At 43.0% G+C, this 18,982-nt stretch overlaps 1 protein-coding gene across 3 annotated transcripts in view; it reads left to right on the top strand.

The window, feature by feature from the left end:
- GDA (guanine deaminase) overlaps positions 1-13,895 on the top strand; it is a 64,423-nt gene extending 50,528 nt beyond the window's left edge. Inside the window, exons 12-16 of one of the 3 annotated variants that reach the window (XM_054986324.1) lie at positions 3,482-3,600; positions 5,665-5,692; positions 7,390-7,449; positions 11,744-11,859; positions 13,616-13,895. In XM_054986324.1, coding sequence (XP_054842299.1) covers positions 3,482-3,600; positions 5,665-5,692; positions 7,390-7,449; positions 11,744-11,856 — 320 coding nt within the window. In that variant the 3' untranslated portion in view covers positions 11,857-11,859; positions 13,616-13,895. Of the gene's footprint in view, positions 1-3,481; positions 3,601-5,664; positions 5,693-7,389; positions 11,669-11,743 lie in introns of those variants that run through there. The other 2 variants (XM_054986323.1, XM_054986325.1) reach the window with 2 other exon arrangements.
- Positions 13,896-18,982: the final 5,087 nt, after the last annotated feature.

The following is an 18,982-nucleotide window of genomic DNA, read 5'->3' as shown; positions in this document are numbered from 1 at the left end:
AAGCATGATGTAAGCTGCTTGGGTTCCCCACTGTGGAAAAAGGTGGAATGTAACTGAAGTAAATTAGTAAATTTAGATGAAGATGGCAGCAGATAAAAGGTAAGTTGTTTAATTGGTTTGAAAGAGAGAAGGACATAGGGAAAGGTAAGCATATGGGGGCTGCCAGGAGGAGGAAAAGAGGAAATAGCGTGAGGAAGGGGATGTAGGGAAAAGTGAAGTACCCTGCAAGTCCTTGCAGATTCTTCACCATGCAACTGGGCCTAGCTCAGCCAGCACAATGCAACTGGGCCATAGGGGAGAGGCTGCCTGGGGTTGAAGAGGGAAAGGTGAAAATAAGGGAGAGACAAAGGCGGATTGGAAGGAGAAAAGGAAGTAGGAAAAGGGGAGAGATTGTGGGAGGCAGTGAAGGGAAAGAGGACATGAGGCAGGAGGAGAACATGAGATGCCCCTGCAAGTCCTAGGGAAAGGGCTAGACACTTTTTCTGATTCCAATCATTTCCCCAGAAGCAGCTTTACCATTTTAGAATTAGAATATTACAGGAATTGGAGTATAACATCAACTTCTTCAGCTTTCTCTGGGTATGGCTAACATGCAAGAATATTGATCTCTTACCTCCCTCTTGTGTTTAATGTGGAAATTGCACCAGAGACACCACTGGATAAATTATGCTCATCAGTAGTCATGCTGATTCAATCATTTATTGGTTGTTATCTATGAATCTTATAAAGATACTATTGTTAGAATTTCCTTTGTATCATTTTCCCGTTGTTCTTTTTCATTTTTCTGTGGCAGAAATGTAACTTTAAAAATAAAAAAATTAAAGAATGAAATGTATCTTTTCTCATCTCATGCTAATTTATAATACATGGAGTTTATTTCAGTCAGAAGTGGAAAAAATAAAATAAGTCCGTTCATTCTTTAATGTCTCCAAAAATCTGATATTTTGTAACCCTGATATACTAAACAGCCTAGTTTTGCATTGACTGTTGTTGTGCTTCTGGAAGTCAGAGCACATTTTTACAGTATATGTAAATACGAGCTTGATATCTGTGCTTCACTACAGTATTTTAACTACTTTAAATCCAGTTACAATACTTACGGGTATGTAACATTTGGGGGGTGGTGTTAATTGGCAACCCTAGTAAACTTTTAGGGTAAGACTAGGAAGTACATTTTACTTCAGGACACATTCAGTGCCTCCCAGTAGCAACTGCATACTGTTTAGAATGTGGGTGTGTGGCTCAATCAGGCCACATACGCAAATGACTTCTGTGTTCCAACTGTCTCTGGTGGGGGTAAGAGGTGTGGAATGTTGTGAGCCCAATCAGACCTTGAAAGGCTGGCCCAATCAGGGAAGAGGGGTTGAGCTGGCAGTGGGCGGGGACGCAAGCAGGGAGCAGCCTACTGACCACACAGGGAAACTGCATCCCTTTGGGAAAACACATTTAACCCTTTTTTATACCCTTAGGGGGCAAATTTCTTAAAATCCCTTCTTAGTGGGTGTTTACATCGTGAAAGGAATGTTCTCCCCAAATTTCATGTTTCTAGGTCCAGGGGTTTGGGCTGGGTGGTGATGAGTCAGTCAGGCACTTGTCTTTATATATATAGATAAAGAAAATCTCCTCATACAAACTAATTGGATTTCCTGTTTTCTTTCCAAATACAAGGAACACTTCTACTACCATGTCACAGATTGAAATCCCAGAGGCTACCTTTTGTGAAATTTCATTAGCAGCTTTCAGTGGATTTTCCAGGAGAATTCACTGGCAGAATGCTACAATTTGAGAACTATTTGTGGGGGGAGGTAGTATAGTGACAGCAAGAACAAATCTGATAAATCAGAATAAATCAGTAAATACATGTTATTTATTTATTGTATTGATATGCCATTTTTCTTTTTCACAAGAAAATTCAAGATGGCTAGCAAAACAAACCTAAAACACAATGCGTGAAAATAGGCCAGTGGAAAGGAGGGGTCTGTAGTTGGCTCCTTTCCCCTATAGAGAGGCTCATCATGGATGGAATCAGAGGCATCAGATGGCAGCTGTTTGGGCCAGACAGGCCTGTTGAAAGAGCCTCCTCAGTCTCTCTTTCCTGCCACGGGGCAGAAAGCCTGGCTATTGATGGAGTAGATTATCTGGAGTTCAACTGACAAACACCTTCCAGAGATTGACCACCAAACCCCTCAGAGGGTTTGTTAATTTCATCTTCTCCTCCTGCGAACCCTCTGAGGAGCTCTCTCTGAGGAGCTCTCTCTTTTAAAACTACCTTTGTGTAGAGAGGTCTTTTTAAACTATGCTTCCTGGCTAACATTGCATCTCCCTACACTTGAGCAGCCTCATGTAAGGTGTCTCATGTAGAGAGACTCAGAGACTATGAGTTAAGGGAGCATTCAGGCAGCAGGAGATGAAATATGCCCCCTCAGGCTATCTTAAAATAATGACAGATAAGATTGTAACATGACTGGAGACTTTTCCTGCTAAGCAAGAAGATGATAATTCAGAATAAAAATTCTGCTCTTAATATATATCCTTTCCCCAAGGAAATGCATAGGCAGTACAGGATTCCCACGGCGAATCCTGTGGCTGTGGCTTTCTCTAAAGAAACAATCCTGCCTTCCAGCCATGCCTGTGGTCTTCATCAGGTCAGCACTTCAGATTTTTACTAAGGTAGTTCAGGAATCGGATATATCTTAGGGCGTCTGTCTGATGCCCCGATTTTGCCAACCTCAAAGTTTCCTGCCAAGGGGCAGAAAACTTTAGATGGGGTAAATATATATCAGCAGTCAGACTAGTTCTTTGAATTAGAGCATTTTGCTCTAATTCAAAGAACTAGTCTGACTGCTGATATATATTTACCCCATCTAAATGAGGATGTACTGCTTTATATGACCCATCATGGAATGGCAGACACCCTGAATAACAGCCGTCTGGCTTCTCCTCTGTGAGTTTGCCTTGAGTTTTACTGATGCGATTCCACCCTTCACCAGTTTGAATAGAGAAGATTTTTTTAAAAAATGTTTCTTATGGTGGAAAGTGTCATCAAATCACAGGTGGCTTATGGTGACCCTGTAGGGTTGGAATTATGGTCTCAACCAGGTTTCTCCTGCATGTATTGTATGTAGGGAGAATAGTTTGCTGATAATGTCAAGAACTATGGTTGGTACTTAATTTTAGTACTAATTGGAGGCTTTGGAGGACGTACTCTCATCTCTGGAGGAAGACTAGTCTTACATTCTTAAAAAAAAATCTTACGTGTAGCTTGTCAATGATTGGTCAGATTGGAGCAATTTCCAGCAGAGAACAGCAGCAGAGAATGGCAGCAGAGACGATCCAATGACTAGCTCACCAGTAATTATCCAGTTGGACATTTTATTTCAGTTGAAAGATATTGCATCTCATGTTGAATCAGATATTTGTGTACAAAATTTGCTTGTGTGAAAGGGAAAAGGTTAATGTATTAATTGACACTGTTTCATAGCCCTAGGTCTAGATGCTGTCATTGGAAACTTTGAGGCTGGCAAAGAATTTGATGCACTGCTTATCAACACCAAAGCCTCAGATAGTCCTTTTGACTTGTTTGCTTCTGATACATTTGAGGTAATAAAATATTGTGTAATGGGAACATATTGTCAGAGTGTGGAGGAAGGGGATCCCAGTTCAGGCCTATGGGTTGGAGTGCATGACTTAATGGTTGCTTCATCTCTATGAGGATAAATTGGAACACGTAAGTTGTGTTAACATCAAGATACTGTAAATAAGGAAAACCCTGGATTTGTTTCCTAGCTTTCTATCTCATGTAAGAGTAAGAGAGTGCTTTTAAAATATCTGAAGGCATTTATCATGGATAAATTAAACAATCTCAGAAGACTTATGACAATAATATGAATTAATTCACGCCTGTTATTGTTTCTGAAACCCAGAGTTATCTTTAAAAGACTCCATTGGAAAAAAAAAGAAAACAAGATTATTGGACAATGTTAGAAACAACAGAAGATGTAATAGGAAATAATAATGTGCAGGGATTTTTTTGAGCTGGAATGCCCAGGAACGGTGTTCCAGCAGCTCTTTAAAATACCCATGTGACTGGTGACACATGGGTATTTTTTAAAATGGCCTGTTTTGGCCATTTTGGGCCCAGATGGGGACGCTGCTGGGTGGGGGAGGGTTCCCCCGCCCAGCAGTAGCACAGTCCAGGCCGTTTCGGCCCTGATCTGGGCTGTTTCGGCCATTTTGGGCCCATTTAGGGTCCGAAATGGCCAGGATTGGGTCAGTGCCTGGCGGGGGAGGCACCCCCCACCTGGCATCGGCCCATTCTAGGCTGTTTTGACTCTGATCTGAGCCGTTTCAGCCATTTGGGGCCCATTTAGGGTCCAAAACTGCCCGGCAGCAGCTTGTTCCAGGCTGTTTCAGCCCTGATCCAGGCCGTTTTGTCCATTTTGAGCCCATTTAGGGCCCAAAATGGCCTGGATTGGGGCTGAAAGGGCCAGGCATGGGAGGGTTCCCCCACCCAACAGTGCCCCGTTCCAGGCCATTTCAGCCCCGATCCAGGCCGTTTCGGGACTGTTTTGGCCGTTTTGAGCCCATTTCAGGCCCAAATGGCCAGGATCAGGCCGGAAATGGCCAGGATCGGGCCCCTGCCAGGCAGAGGGAGACTCCCCTGCCCAGCAGTGGCCTGATCCTGGTCATTTTGGGCCCCTTTGGGCCATTTTGTGCCCAATTCTGCTCCCAAATGGCCAGAGTCAGGCCCAAAACAGTTGGGATGGGCCTGAAATGGCCAGATTTGGATCTCTTCTGGGTAGGGTAACACCCCCCCCCTGCCTAACAGTGGCCCTATCCTGGCCATTTTTGGCCCCTTTCAGCCATTTTGTGCCCAATTTAGGCCTGAAACAGCCAGGATCGGGCCCAAAATGGCCGGGATCAGGCTGCTGCCCAGTGGGGGAGTGCTCTCCCATGTGGCAGCAGCCCATTCCAGGCCGACCTGGGCCATTTTGGGCCCATTTTGGTCCAATTGGGGCCCAAAATGGCCCGAATCAGGCCCTAAACAGCCATGTTTGGGCTGCTGCTGGACAGGGGAGTGCTCTCCCGTGCAGCAGCAGCCTGATCCAGGCTGTTTTGGGCCTGTTTTGGCCCAATTTTGACCCAAAATGGCCCGAATCGAGCTACTTCTGGGCGAGGGATTGCTCCTCTGCAGTGGAGCGGCCCATTCCGGGCTGATTCAGGCCCGATCCGGGCTGAATTTAGCCTTATCTGGGCCAAATTGGACCCTCCTCCCCATGGAGCACAGGAGCGCTCCCGGGGCGGCCAGAGCCTGCGTGATGATGTCACTTCCCGGAAGTGACATCATTGTGCAGTCCCAGGAGCATGCGCCAAGTGCATGTAGTGAGAGACACACCACCTCCTCCCAGGAGTTGCCATGGGTGACAGTTCTCCCACCTCTTTCACCAGAAAAACAGCCTTGATAATGTGCATTTAAAAATTTCTACACCAGAATTTATTATAATAGTTCAAGTTAATATTGAATTTTCTAAACTGTCTTAAGAAGTGAATTGCCTTCTCATTTGTTTGGTTTTATAAACAAGTATTAAGTTGTTGTTGCCTGTTTACTTTTATCAGCACAGATGAACAGTTTTTTTCAATACTTATTTTTTTCCTCCTTTTTAGGATATTATCCAGAAATTCCTGTATCTGGGTATGTATTAGTTATACAAATCTTTTTAATGATTGAATTGCAAACCAGATATCCTTGTGCTCTGTTTAGCTAAATCTTCTTCCTTTAATAGAATTAAAATTTATTCAATTTGCTAAGTCATAGATTTTTAATCTAGTATATCTATTCTTAATGTTTTTCTTGAGAATTAAAATAGTGTTTCACAATGACTAAACTGAAATAGGCCATTAGTCACTCCAGCTGTTTTTCCATAGAATAAGATGACTGCATGTGTAGAATTCCTGCTATGTGCAAACAAACTTGCATTGTGACTGGAGGGCAATAATAATGGTTGATCCTATGACCTAATGCCTGTGTATAGATGAGCATTGGATGCCACTGTACATGGGTAAGCTGGTGTCGATGTGTGGGTGCTGACGACATCTTCAGGCACAAGATGCAGGTGAAGCTGCTCATATGCCTTATAAAGGCATTGTCTGCTTCCCTGGCACATTACATTTGGAAACATATATTCCCATCTAACATTTAATAAGAAAGGAACGCTGTCCCACACTGTCTGGAGCTACTGCACAATGGCTACCCTCACTTTTTTCAAGTTGCACAGAAAACTTTTTAGAGGGTTATTGCTGGGGCCAGATTTTTCCAATATATTTTATTTTTCCAGTACACACTTCCTTGTCCCAAAGTGGAATGAAAGTGGTGAGGAAATACTTTTCCTTCACTCACACAGTCCCAGCCTTCACTGTGCATACCTTACACCAAACAATATAATGTGTGGCCCAGAAGTTTACAGCTGCCGTTGTAACAAGTGCTGCAGTTATATCCATGATGAACTGGTTCACATGTTTCATTTCTTCATGCAGATTCGTACATAGGGAAATTCAGGATTTCCTGAACAGACAAGAATGTGCATGAACTAGCCTTTAGGCCCAAACAACCTGTGATGTTTTCAACATGGTTTGTTCTCAATATGCCTGAATGTGCATGAACTAGCCTTTAGGCCCAAACAACCTGTGATGTTTTCAACATGGTTTGTTCTCAATATGCCTGAATGTGCATGAACTAGCCTTTAGGCCCAAACAACCTGTGATGTTTTCAACATGGTTTGTTCTCAATATGCCTGAATGTGCCTGAACTAGCCTTTAGGCCCAAACAACCTGTGATGTTTTCAACATGGTTTGTTCTCAATTTGCCTGAATGTGCATGAACTAGCCTTTAGGCCCAAACAACCTGTGATGTTTTCAACATGGTTTGTTCTCAATATGCCTGAATGTGCCTGAACTAGCCTTTAGGCCCAAACAACCTGTGATGTTTTCAACACGGTTTGTTCTCAATATGCCTGAAGCAGTCAATTTAAAGCACCAAAAATGTGTGTGGGTAAAGATTTTGGAACCCTAGCTCTACCTGTTATCGTTTTCATCATACCTCCCCTGCCCCCATGTCTTTTTTCCTACCATAATCATTTCTGGCTCCAGAACACAGTTGAGGACAAAAAGACGCATTCTAAGGGTAATGGCAGAAAACAGGAAAAGAATCCAGCACATACACACACACACACCTCAGCCGTGTGCCCTTTTGTGCTTTAAATTGCACGCCACTCTTCACTTTAGACATAATTAGGGCAAACATATGAAGACCTAAATGTGCATAATTAATAGTGGTACAAGAATGCATACATTTAGGTAATCCTAACTCTTTGTGTGTGTATGGTATTTCAGGTGATGACCGGAATATTGAAGAAGTCTATGTGGCTGGCAAACTGGTGGTCCCATTTTCAAGTTCAGTATAAGATTAGATTTTCTTTCTGCATCATGCTTTGGTGGTAATTCTGTAGCTTGGAAGGAGTGAGTGAAAATGCGGTGCCTTGTTGTTATGCTGTGCTCCCTTTGTTTAGTATGTTTCTGATTTGCACAAAAGATTGTGAATTTCATCAGATACAAAATAAGTATGGTGCCAAAAATGTATCCCACTTATATGATGAGGGCCTTCCATCTATGGACCCCCAACCCACTGACATATTTTTATAAGAGCGGTAATACTGAATATGTATGTTCCACCAAATTGATGGGACTCCCCTCATAAACAGAAGCTTGCGAGCACCAGCTGAGATCCAAGAGTACATCTGAGTAGAAAGCACTCTGCATGTCTATGGAATGGGGGGAGAGGGATTGCATTGACTTGTGCATGCTACTCCAATCCTCTGGAATGGCTTTTCAGAGGGCGCACAGGAAAGAGGATCAGAACAGCTCTTTGAACCCTGACACTGTTTAAGAATACTGGTTGAGCACAGCAAAATACAACAGTAAAACTAGCAAAATGTAAAGCCATTTTTTCCCATCCTTGCTGACAACAGAAAATACTCAGGAATTATTCACAGGGAAGATTAAGAAAGGGCCAGGGAAAACGGAGCGCAGATCCAGATTTGTCCGAGTTCTGTACAATCCTATTTTGTAACCATCTCCTGCATTTTGGTAACATCCTATTTCCTTCTTCCCTTGAAAAGCACTTTCACTTGAGGATGAAAGACCAGCAGTAAGATCACAATCTGCTTGTCTACTTTCTTAAAGCACTACTAAATATTTGTGTATTTTTAGCATTGTCATGTATCTCATTTGGACAAACAATTGCAGAAGAACATTCACATACACTTGAATCCCAGGTCCCATGCTGCTTCAGATCTAAATACTTGCCTTGTTGCTCATTTCTAAGCCGTCTGTATTGCATGTTCATATGAATAACATGTTAAGGGACAAACGAAATATTACGTGCATTTGTGTGTAACATCACACCACTTCTCCATCTGAAACAGGGTAAAAACACTTCATATACTTGGGATCAGAGAAATAGCAGGGCGGTGGGGGGAGATACACATCCTTTTCTCTTTGCCTTTGTTCATTTCCCTGTTCTAACTCACCCACTCCAGTTTTGTCTCTCCATGACAGTGTAAATGAATATTTCCCTTCAAGAGGAGAAGCTGTTAGGATGGGAGATGTGGGGCAGGTGGCAGAGACAAAGTGATGCACCTCCTCATGGAAATGCTTCTCCAGCTACTTCTATGGAAGTGGCTTTCCTGGTTTCAGAAGTGTTTGGGGGTGACTTCACACCACTGTGCATGTAGTGTGCATAATTGCCAATGTGCATAAGGCAATCTGGCCTTATGAACAATGCCTTACAAACAATTGCATTTTGCACTAAAATTATTCAACTTGTACTTGCGATTCAGTTTAGAGGAGGTCTTCAAACCCTCCAGAGTTCTTTTCCTGTAAGAAGAACAAATTTCATATGATGTCAAATGAGTGAAATATGGCGCATAAAACTGAACAAGTGGGGTGGCGCTGTATTAATTTTAATATTAAAAGTATAAATCCCGGTGTAAACACTGCAGATGTCATGCTCCTTTTACAGCAGCAGATGTTGGAAATTTATGTAAAAATGTAAAACATTTAGATGTATACTTTCATGATAGGTTTGCAATGTTTATCTATAAGAAGTTTTTTAAATGGCTGGCACAGGGGAAGCAACAGTAACCAGATCCCCACACTCTGACCTACACCAGCCTTCCAGTCAAACAGCCACGGTGTGTTCAGCAATTAGATTCGCTTTGTATCTGGCGAATTGTGAGAGACTCCTGGTGCCATCTGAGCTAGAGTCAGAAGCAGCGATATTCTTCTGGAGTTCTAAAATTCTTGATAAATGAGAGTAGACTAATGGGATATAAATCAGGAGTGACTGTGCCTCATTGGAAAGAGAATACTTCCCCTTTCAAAATTTGGAGAGAGAAGGATCCCTTGCTATTGTTCCTTTTAGTAGCAGCCCTGATTGTTAATCTGGAGTGCAGTTGGTTGAGCTATAAAAGCAGTCTCAATTGCTGGGGTATTATGTTAAGAACATGCACTGTGAAGGTGACTCCAGCTAAAATATCAGTTCAGCCATGGGACTCACTGGGAAGCCTTAAGCAAAATATTGTACGTGAGCATCAACACCCTACTTTGATAGAAGTCAGGGTTTGAGGTCTGCTTAGGAAAAGAACCGTATAAATATTATTACACAAATAGCACTTTTGGAAGGATGTGTGCCTTCTTTTTATCCTTTTCATATTACTGTGGGATACTTTTAGGATCTGTCATGCAGTGTTGTCCCTGGGTTTGTTTGACAGGAACAGGTGATTGATGCCTTCATGCCTGTTCATTGTTATATAGGCAAAATAGAAATCCTTGCCAAATAGGTCAGTTGCAAAGGGAAAACAAAATAAATAGGCAGAACGAAGTCCTGATGTCACCTGAAGGAGTTGCATTGACCATCAAGGACCTATTCCTGAACATTGCAAACAGATGACATCTGTTGAGAAACCTCAAGTTCTCCATCACATTAATTTTCAGAAAGTTTGATACTGGGTGTTTCTTTTTTTTTTTCATATGTCCTATGCCAACATGCAATTTAGATATGGGGTAGATTATGGAAATCTAGTTGTCTGGGAACAATTGCTTAAGTTTGTGGACACAAGCACCTTCTTTTTTATTACAAATGGAGTTTAATTAAATGTTTCAATCTGTCTTTATCTTACTGTGGCAGTTGTTAACCTTCTGTGTGAAGATGTTAATGAAGCCTGCTGCTGAATATAGCCCGTGCTTTATGCAGTTATTTGAATTATTTCTGTGTGGCAAGTAGAGGTCTCTGCACTTTAAAATGTTGCCCTGCCTTTAGTGTTCTGTGTTCTGCAGTATTTGCAAGCAGATGCTTTCGTGAAGGCAAAGGACTGCACTTTACTTAGAGCAAATACTTTCCCCCAATGCATTGGGTATGTAAACTTTCTTTAAAAGAGAAAAAGGCAAAATAAATAAATAAAGGGCTTCACCCTGATGGTTTACACCAAAAATGTAGGGCTACTGTTTGTAAAAATTATCTAAATACTGAATAGAAATATAGGCAATTTCATATGACAATTGAACAACATTATATTAGCTGAACTATAACCACAATTCAAATGTTCTCCAAAATGTGGCACTCACAGATTTTAGATACCATGACTGTTTTTATGCTAGTATTTTTACAATGGTGTTGATTTTCTTGGAATAAGAGTGCAGTGTTCTCCTTTTTGTTCTGGGAAGATCCAGCAGTATTTCATTGCTCCAAACTGCAGTAGTTATTATGTGGGCTTTTGCATGATGATGTTCTGCATTCAGCCACCTTCCATGATTTTACTCGATTTGCTGTGGGTTTCCCCAAACCTGCTTTGGTGCAATCCTTCTAGGCAATCAATACTCGAAGGGGCTGGAGGGAAAATGTGAAGTAAGGGATGGATTTCGGCACCTCCATTTCCTCCCCCCCATTGCTGGTGGGCTTTTTCTATTTTTTAAGGAAATTGTCAGTTACGTATATTATCACTATACTGTCTTATTTGCTATCACTGGAAGCAAGGAGAAGCAAATGGGGGAAATGGTATCTACCGTAGATACGAGGAGAAAGCATAGAAAAATCTCTCTCTGTGTTGGGACATTATATTCTGCAGCTTCATCCTCATGTTTGTTGGTGTCCACTATGCTGGTTAGTATTAAGCCAGCTTGCCCCGTTTTCACTGTCACCAGAAGATTTCACATAGCACCGAAGCCAACAAAAGGGGAAAAAATAGCCATTTTGTGTTTGTATATGATTAATGAATCATATGCACAAGACAGGGAAAGGTAGTGGGGTGTTTATCTTGTTGACTAAATTTAGAATATGTAAAATGTGGGGAAGGGAGCACTCAGCCCTTTTTTCCAATGTGTAACAGAAAACAGTACAGGCATAAAGTACACACTGATTCCATTTTGCAGAAATGTTAAACTGCTTTTCAAAGAAATGCCCTTGCTAGGCCTTACCTTCTTTTTTTTAATCTCAGATGAGAAACATATTTGGGATAGTGATTGTTGCTCAGTGTTCTGGCTGCTTTGTTGTCAGTTGTGCCAAATGAGCACCTTTGTGCAGATGTAACAAAATAAAGATATTGTGTTTACTTTAGCTACCCTCTGACTGTTTGCTGGGGGAGGGGGGGGCAGAGGGAGAATAATAATGCCTCATTGAATTGTTCTGCAGAAACACAGTTGAACAGAGAAACCCTGAATGACTTCTCTTTGGGCTTAGCTTTTGGGCAAGGGTCCTTGCAGATTGGTGAACTTGAATTTGTCACAAAAATTGTGGTCCTATGAATGGTAAGTGTCACTTTATGGTAAACATCTTGAGAAACAGCTACCTTCTCCACGTGCCATAGCCTAAATACAGACTTTAGGTGGACCCATTAGTATTTTTGATGCCTGTTATTTGGAGGGAGGGAATCTTTGAGAATTGGGGGAATGGGAGAGATTTGAATCTTTAGTTTTCTTGGGCAGTCCAGAAGTTTTAGTCTTCTAGTGGCTTTAGAAAGTATAGGTCAAATGCTGGTCCTGAAAAAGCAGGCAAGAAACAAGTGAAAAATGGCTAATCAAAAGGAGCAGTGACATCTGCAAATATGTTTAGTAGCTTGAGAAATGTTGAGAGATGCTTAATTCCTGAACTTTCATACTGATGTGCAAAAGGATGAATGGCCAGAGGTGTTTTTCCCCCTATGTATGTCCTGACTATAGCCTCTCCTTTATAGCCCTGCAAGCATAAAGTGCTACTCAACTTAAAAGAATAAACCTGTTAACCTCCTTGGTTATCCCAACCACCAAAGGAATTCAAACCTATCTTCAGATCTTGCAGATTTGATAAGGATACAGGTGGTGGTGCTGCTATTTGGAATTTCCAATAGTCAGGCTTACAACTGAAGACTCCTATTAATGTGGACTCATACGTTTCAAACACCAATTTTAAATACTCATTTCAGTTATCAGCATTCTACTACAGGAATCAATATTTCAGCAAAGGGCACCTAAAATCTGAGAGCCAGTTTGGTGTAGTGGTTAAAAGCACAGGACTCTAATTTGGAGAGCCGGGTTTGATTCCCCACTCCTCCACTTGAAGCCAGCTGGGTGACCTTGGGCTAGTCGCAGGTCTCTGGAGCTCTCTCAGCCCCACCCACCTCACAGGGTGTATGGTGTGGGGATAATAATGACATACGTTGTAAACCACTCTGAGTGGGCATTAAGTTGTCCTGAAGGGCGGTATATAAATCTATGATGATGATGATGTACACAGCCCACAGCCAAAGCAAATTACAGCAGTTGAGTTAGATATCAAGATCTGGATATTTGGCAAGTGTAGTGAAAACTGAAAGTTAACATGTGAGCAGTAATAAAAATTCTGAAGTTTAAACTTTAAATTTTGGGGATTTTTCTTTTTCTTCTTTTTCCTCCTCATATTCTATTTATTTCACCTTACTGCTCTTTCAATAGTTGTTTTTAAGGGGAAAGCATATTTTTAATTTGATTATTACCCATGCTTAACTTTCCCATTGCAATTGGCACTTGGGCATGCTTAGCTGGTTGGGCCAGGCCCTAGCACAGCAACTATTTATAATGTATGAAGATTTGATTAGAAGTCACATTTGAGGGTAAAACTGCTAATTTATTCCATCAACTGACAAGGAAAGAAACCGTTAATGAAACTTGAGAGTAATATATATATTTTTAATCAGCATGAACCAAGGATACAGAGCTTAGCAGATGCAGTAACCAGTGAATAATATTAAGCTAAATATTGAGATTTTTTTAGAAAACACAATGCAACCATTTTATTATTACACACTGTTGCCAATTCCATTTTGTTACAGCCACTACAAAGTAAACTGAATTAATTTTTTAAAAATCCAGAAGCAGAAGGTAATTAGTTCTATATAGATCTACAAATGTTGTCGATGTGCACAAAGGTCTTCTGAATTTGTTCATATACCCTACTGTTGTTAGTTAAGATGACGTGGATAGTATTTGGCTGTGCCATTTTTGCCTTCCAAAGTTCATTGTTACTCACCTTAATTCTATTACACCTTAGAAAAGAAGTCAATATTTGGTGGAGAGCCAGGTCTGAGAACTTACCCCAGTGCATGCCCAGCTCGGGGGCTGTCAGGTCCACCTCACTCCCAGGTGGCAGAGGATCTACACAAGGGTGTCCACCCATGGGGTATCCCACTGACTGTCACCCCATAGTTCCCCCTCCCCTTAAGCCCTGGTCTGAGGGGGTGCGGCAGTTCAATGGCTTGCAGGTGGTTCAGCCGATGCTCGGATCTGTGCCTTATGCAGCACCAGTGCTCTGTGAGCTGTAATTCAATAAAGTTGTGGCCTTTTTAAACTCTATTATGGTTGTCCTGTGTATTTTTTCGCTTTGCCTCTAGCCCTCCTCCCCACCTTGGTGCTGGCCTGCAGCCTAGCCCTTGGCCAAATAGCTGCAAAGAAGCATGGGAGAGGGAAGGGTGCAGTTTGCACTGGGGAAGCAGTCGGAGGAAGAGAGATGCTTAACCCTTTCTCAATATGCTGCTTTCCTTCAACAACACCCAAGTAAGCCCTTATGTTCTTGTCACTGCCATTCCTGGTTGGGTCTGATCTGGGATTTCTGCCAAACGTGGAAAAGGGGCTATATGTTTAAGATTTAAACAAACAAGGTGGTGGTGCAGTGATTTGCATTGGGTCTACTTGTGGAAACCCCAGAATGAAATAACTAGCTACACAAGTCATTGGGTGACATACAAAGGAAAACAAGAATTCTACAAGTCACAAAATCAAATGATGTGCTACTCTGTCAAGGTGATTTTTTTATTCTTTTCTAGCTGATTTTATCCACAATAAATAAAACCACAAAGTCAAGCCTTTCCTTTGTCAAGTAAGAGCCAAAAGGAAAGGGCAATTCAATTGCTACTACTATTCTGATTCAGATCCTGCATATAGTCAAAGTCCAAAGAGTTTATTGTCTATAGCCATAGGCCATCCCAATTCACCAAACATTGACTAATAAACAATTAAATCCCTTATCACAGTTTATAGAGGTTACTAAAATTAATTAAAACAATACAGTATGCCAAATTATCCCAGGAGTCACGAAACAGCCTAATTCAGTACCACCTTAGATCTTCATCTTTTTGGCTGCAAGTGCAAACTGAGAGATTCTATAGGACACATGATTATCAGTGTCAGATAACAAAAACACAATCTTCGCGATTTCAGAGTATTTGTTTGTCACTGATAGGATTCCAGCCAAAAATTTAGCTCTGGGTACACTATATAATGGACAATAAAGTAGGTAGTAGGAAAGGTTCTCCACTGTAGGTAATCCACAAATGCAGGTGCGATGTTCCATAGGGGTGTGAGAATAACGCCCTGCCAAAAGAGCTGTCTGCATCATCTTAAAGTGCAGAGCAGTGAAAGACAAATGGACCCAAAACAGTCCAGATCAGCCTGAAACAGGCTGTTGCCACATGGGAGAGCGCTGGCCTGCAGGGCAGCAGCCCGATCCTGGCCATTTTGGGCCTGAATTGGGCCCAACATTGCTGAAAGTTGCCAAAAATGGCCAGGATTGGGCAGCTGCCAGGCGGGGGAGTGCTCTCTCGTGTGGCAGCAACCTGTTCCAGGTTGCCATTTAGGGTGTGATCCGGGCCATTCTGGGCTAAATTTGGCCCAAATGGGCCAGAAACAGCCCAGATTGGCCTGGAATGGGCTGCTGCCACATGGGACAGCACTCCCCCACCGGGCAGCGGCCCAATCCTGGCCATTTTGGGCCCAATTGTGGCCATTTTGGGCCTGAATTGGGCCCAACATTGCTGAAAGTTGCTAAAAATGGCCAGGATTGGGCAGCTGCCAGGCAGGGGAGTGCTGTCCTGTGTGGCAGCAACCTGTTCCAGGCCGATCCGGGCCATTTTGAGCCCAAAATGGCCATAAGGGGTTCAAAATGACCAAATTGGGCCAAAAAGGGGCACAAAATGACCACGATCGGGCTGCTGCTGGGTGGCAGGGACCCAATGCTGGCCATTTTGGGCTTGATCCTGGCCATTTTGAGCCTGAATTGGGCCCAAAATGCCCAAAAGGGGCCCAAAATGGCCATGATTAGGCCGCTGACGTGGGGGGGGGGCGTGTTTACCTGCCTGACATAGGCGTGATCCTGGCTGTTTTGTGCCCCTTTGGGCCATTTTGAGGCAAATTCAGGCCCAAATCGCCAGGATTGGGCCACTGCTGGGCGGGGGAGGGTTCTCTTGCCTGGCACCAGCTTGATCCGGGCCATTTCGGCCCTAATCCTGGCCGTTTTGGGCCCTAAATAGGCCCAAAATGGCCAAAACAGCCAGGATCGGGCCACTGCCAGGCACAGGAGGGTCCTCCTGCCTGGCAGCGGCCTGATCCTGGCTGTTTTGGCCCCTATCTGGGCCATTTTTGCCCCTAAATGGGCCCCAAACGGTGCTGAAACAGACCAAGTTGGGGCCAAAATGGCCTGGATTAGGTTGCTGCCGGGTAGGGGAACCCTCCCCGTCCTGGCACCAGCCTGATCCTGGCTGTTTCAGCCCTGATCCAGGCTGTTTCAGCCCCGATTTGGGCCATTTAGGCTATTTTGAGCCCATTTATGGCCCAAAATTGCCTGGATCGGGCCAGTGCTGGGCAGGGGAACTGTCCCCTGCCTGGCAGCGGCCTGGTCTAGGCTGTTTTGTGCCCTATCCGGGCCCCAAATGGCCAAAATAGGCCGTTTTTAAAATACTGCCATGACACCGGTAACGTGGGTATTTTAAAGCGCTGCTGGAACGCTGTTCCGGGGCATTCCGGCTCAAAAAAAAGCCCTGTTTGGCAGTGATTTATATCCAGAGCCATAAAGCAAAAAATCCAGGTTGGAGGTAGGCTTTCAAAGACGAGCCAGAAGACTCATTTCCCAAAACAAGGTATGTTGCATTACATTCCACTTTAGGATGCTGCAAACTTTGCAGTGAACAGGCAGACCTAATGTTTGATAGGCATGATCACTCATGAGCTGAGCCTTGGATCTGTTTGCTGGAATCCAAGCTGAACAGCTATCCAACATCACAGCAGCTGCACAATAGCTGTGGTGGGGTGTTTTGTGTCCTTATCTTGCAAGTGCTTTTGTATCTGAATAGTCAGTGATATTAATTCTCCTCCCTATGCTGGGTCAGGTAATTAAATGACATGGCAGGGATGCTTCCCATAAGGCTTTGTGAATATGTGCATGTGTAAAATAATCGTAATGCACAGTCTTGAACATCAAGTGGTAAGACTTTATTTTTAAAAAAACTATAACTATTGGCAAACTGATTAATTTGCTCACTATTTATTTATGATTGGTTCCTGAGCAGCATGCAGTGACACCGGTCTGTGAGGGAGGAGGAAATCAGAACTCTTATCCATCCATGTGAGAGCATACATGTGAAACACTGCTGATTGCACGGTATTTATTGTACTGTTTTGATATGCAAAAAATAACCCAAGAAACAGGCTCAAACTACTCATGAACAGTCAAGCAACAATAAATTGGCTCTCTGTTTGCAACAGGAGAGCAGAATGTGAACTGAACTGCAGCAATGCAAATAAAAATAATTTCCAGTCAAAAGAATAATCTATTTGGACTGGATGTGGACCTCTCCCACTTGTTGATGAATTGGCAAAATATGTAGATGCATCTGACTAGTGTTCATAAACCTGTAAGGAAGAATAATTACTTTTTGTATAGCTTACCATCCCAAGTCTTCACAAACTCCAATAGTATCAAATCTATATATGAATTTCAATTTAGCAGCTTCTTTCTGGAAAGTCCCTTTGAAAGTTCTCTGCTGAAGTATTTCAGTCTGGGTCTAAATCTCTCTGCCATTTCAATGTTATAATTCCTGCGTCTGACGAAGTAGTCTCTAACTCATGAAGATTATGATCCAATAAAATTTTTAGACTTTAAAGTGCCACAAGACTGTTGTTTAGTTCTGGAAAAGATGTCACTCATTGTAATATTGCTGTTAAACAACTATTACTGACCATTGAAATGGAGAAAGAGGATAGGTAAGATTTGGGGTTGCCACTTACCCAGTAGTAGTGGGTGTTTTCCCGCTTTCGCTGCTGCCCTCCCAATGCTTTCCTCTGGGCAGCAGGAGGAAAATGTTGGGGGGCATTGAATTGCTGATTCTGCACATGTTGGATGATGCACTTTCAAAGCACTTTATCAATCGTTTGAGGTGGATTTTTTGTTTTGCACATGAAAAAATCCATTCCAAATGATCTCTAAAGAGGATTGGAAGTGCATTATCCAACGTGCGCGGAATCACTCAATGTCTTGTGACATCACTTTTAGCTATTTGCGGATGACAAGCTGGCATTCCTATTTGAATTCTATGCAGGGCCAGCAGAAGGCATTCATGGAGGCAAATCTTCCTCCTTTTCCACTCAAAATCTGTCCTGCCCTCAGTAGGCTGGCTAAGTCTAGGCTTCTCTAAAGCCTTGGGCTTGCTTCAGGAGTAGGGACTGGGTCCTAGTAGACCAGTTAATCCAGCAATGCAGTCTCTCCAAGCCTCGGCCTTAATAGGTGCTCATCTGCATTTGTTGGCAGGTGTTGAGGCTCCTGAGACTGAGCTGTGCCTTAGATCCTACTCACAGAGACCTGTTCTGGGTCCGGGCTGGAATTGTGTGCTTCTATTCTGGCACTTTGCCTCCTTCGTTCTATCTCAGCCCAGGCCTTCTGCCAACACCCTTCTTGTGGGGTGGGATCCTGAGAAGCTACAGGCCCAAGGTTTATGTCCTGGCTAGTGGATACCTAGTGGTTATCTCTAGGGCCGGTGGCAAGTTCTCTCTGGTGGACTCTGGTAGGATGGTGTCCGCAGGTGCCTCTGCAGCGTCAGGCCCTGCCTGAACTCTCTGGTCCTCCTGGTTCCCAAACCTTTGTTCTTCAGGCTCTTCCTCTGAGTCAGAGTCACAGGGGTGGTCAGAGGGCTAGTGTGAGGAAGTCATAACAGCATCCACCTGTGAGCATTGGAAAAATAGTGCCAAGAGTGAGGGCACCCCGACAGACCACAAACAATGCAAAACAGGCAGCTACAACAAGGAGGAAACCATTAAAAGTGACACCACATTTGCCTCTTGCGTCTGTGGAGCCGGTATCACTGGTGAGATGTCAGAGCACCAATGACATTGCGGAAGTAGGCATAGGAGTCAACCTTGTAATGGGAAGGTGCATGAGGCTGTTTTTATGTTATTTCCAACTGGATAAATGTAGAGTGTGCATGCTTAAACGAGTAAGAAAATTCCAGCAGGAAAGGTCTCATACAACCTTGATTAGAATTAACTAAAAAACGCAGAACAGTAAAATCAATACAATGATATATTAGAATTAACAGCTACTGCTATTGTGCCTGAGTACAAAGTGACAGCTGGCTGCCATCCTTGCATATAG

Source organism: Eublepharis macularius, chromosome 8 (genome assembly GCF_028583425.1).
Source record: "Eublepharis macularius isolate TG4126 chromosome 8, MPM_Emac_v1.0, whole genome shotgun sequence".
In the NCBI taxonomy this organism is placed as follows: Eukaryota; Metazoa; Chordata; class Lepidosauria; order Squamata; family Eublepharidae; genus Eublepharis; species Eublepharis macularius.
The sequence above is the reverse complement of the archived record's forward strand: the minus strand, read 5'-3'. Positions and strand labels throughout refer to the sequence as shown.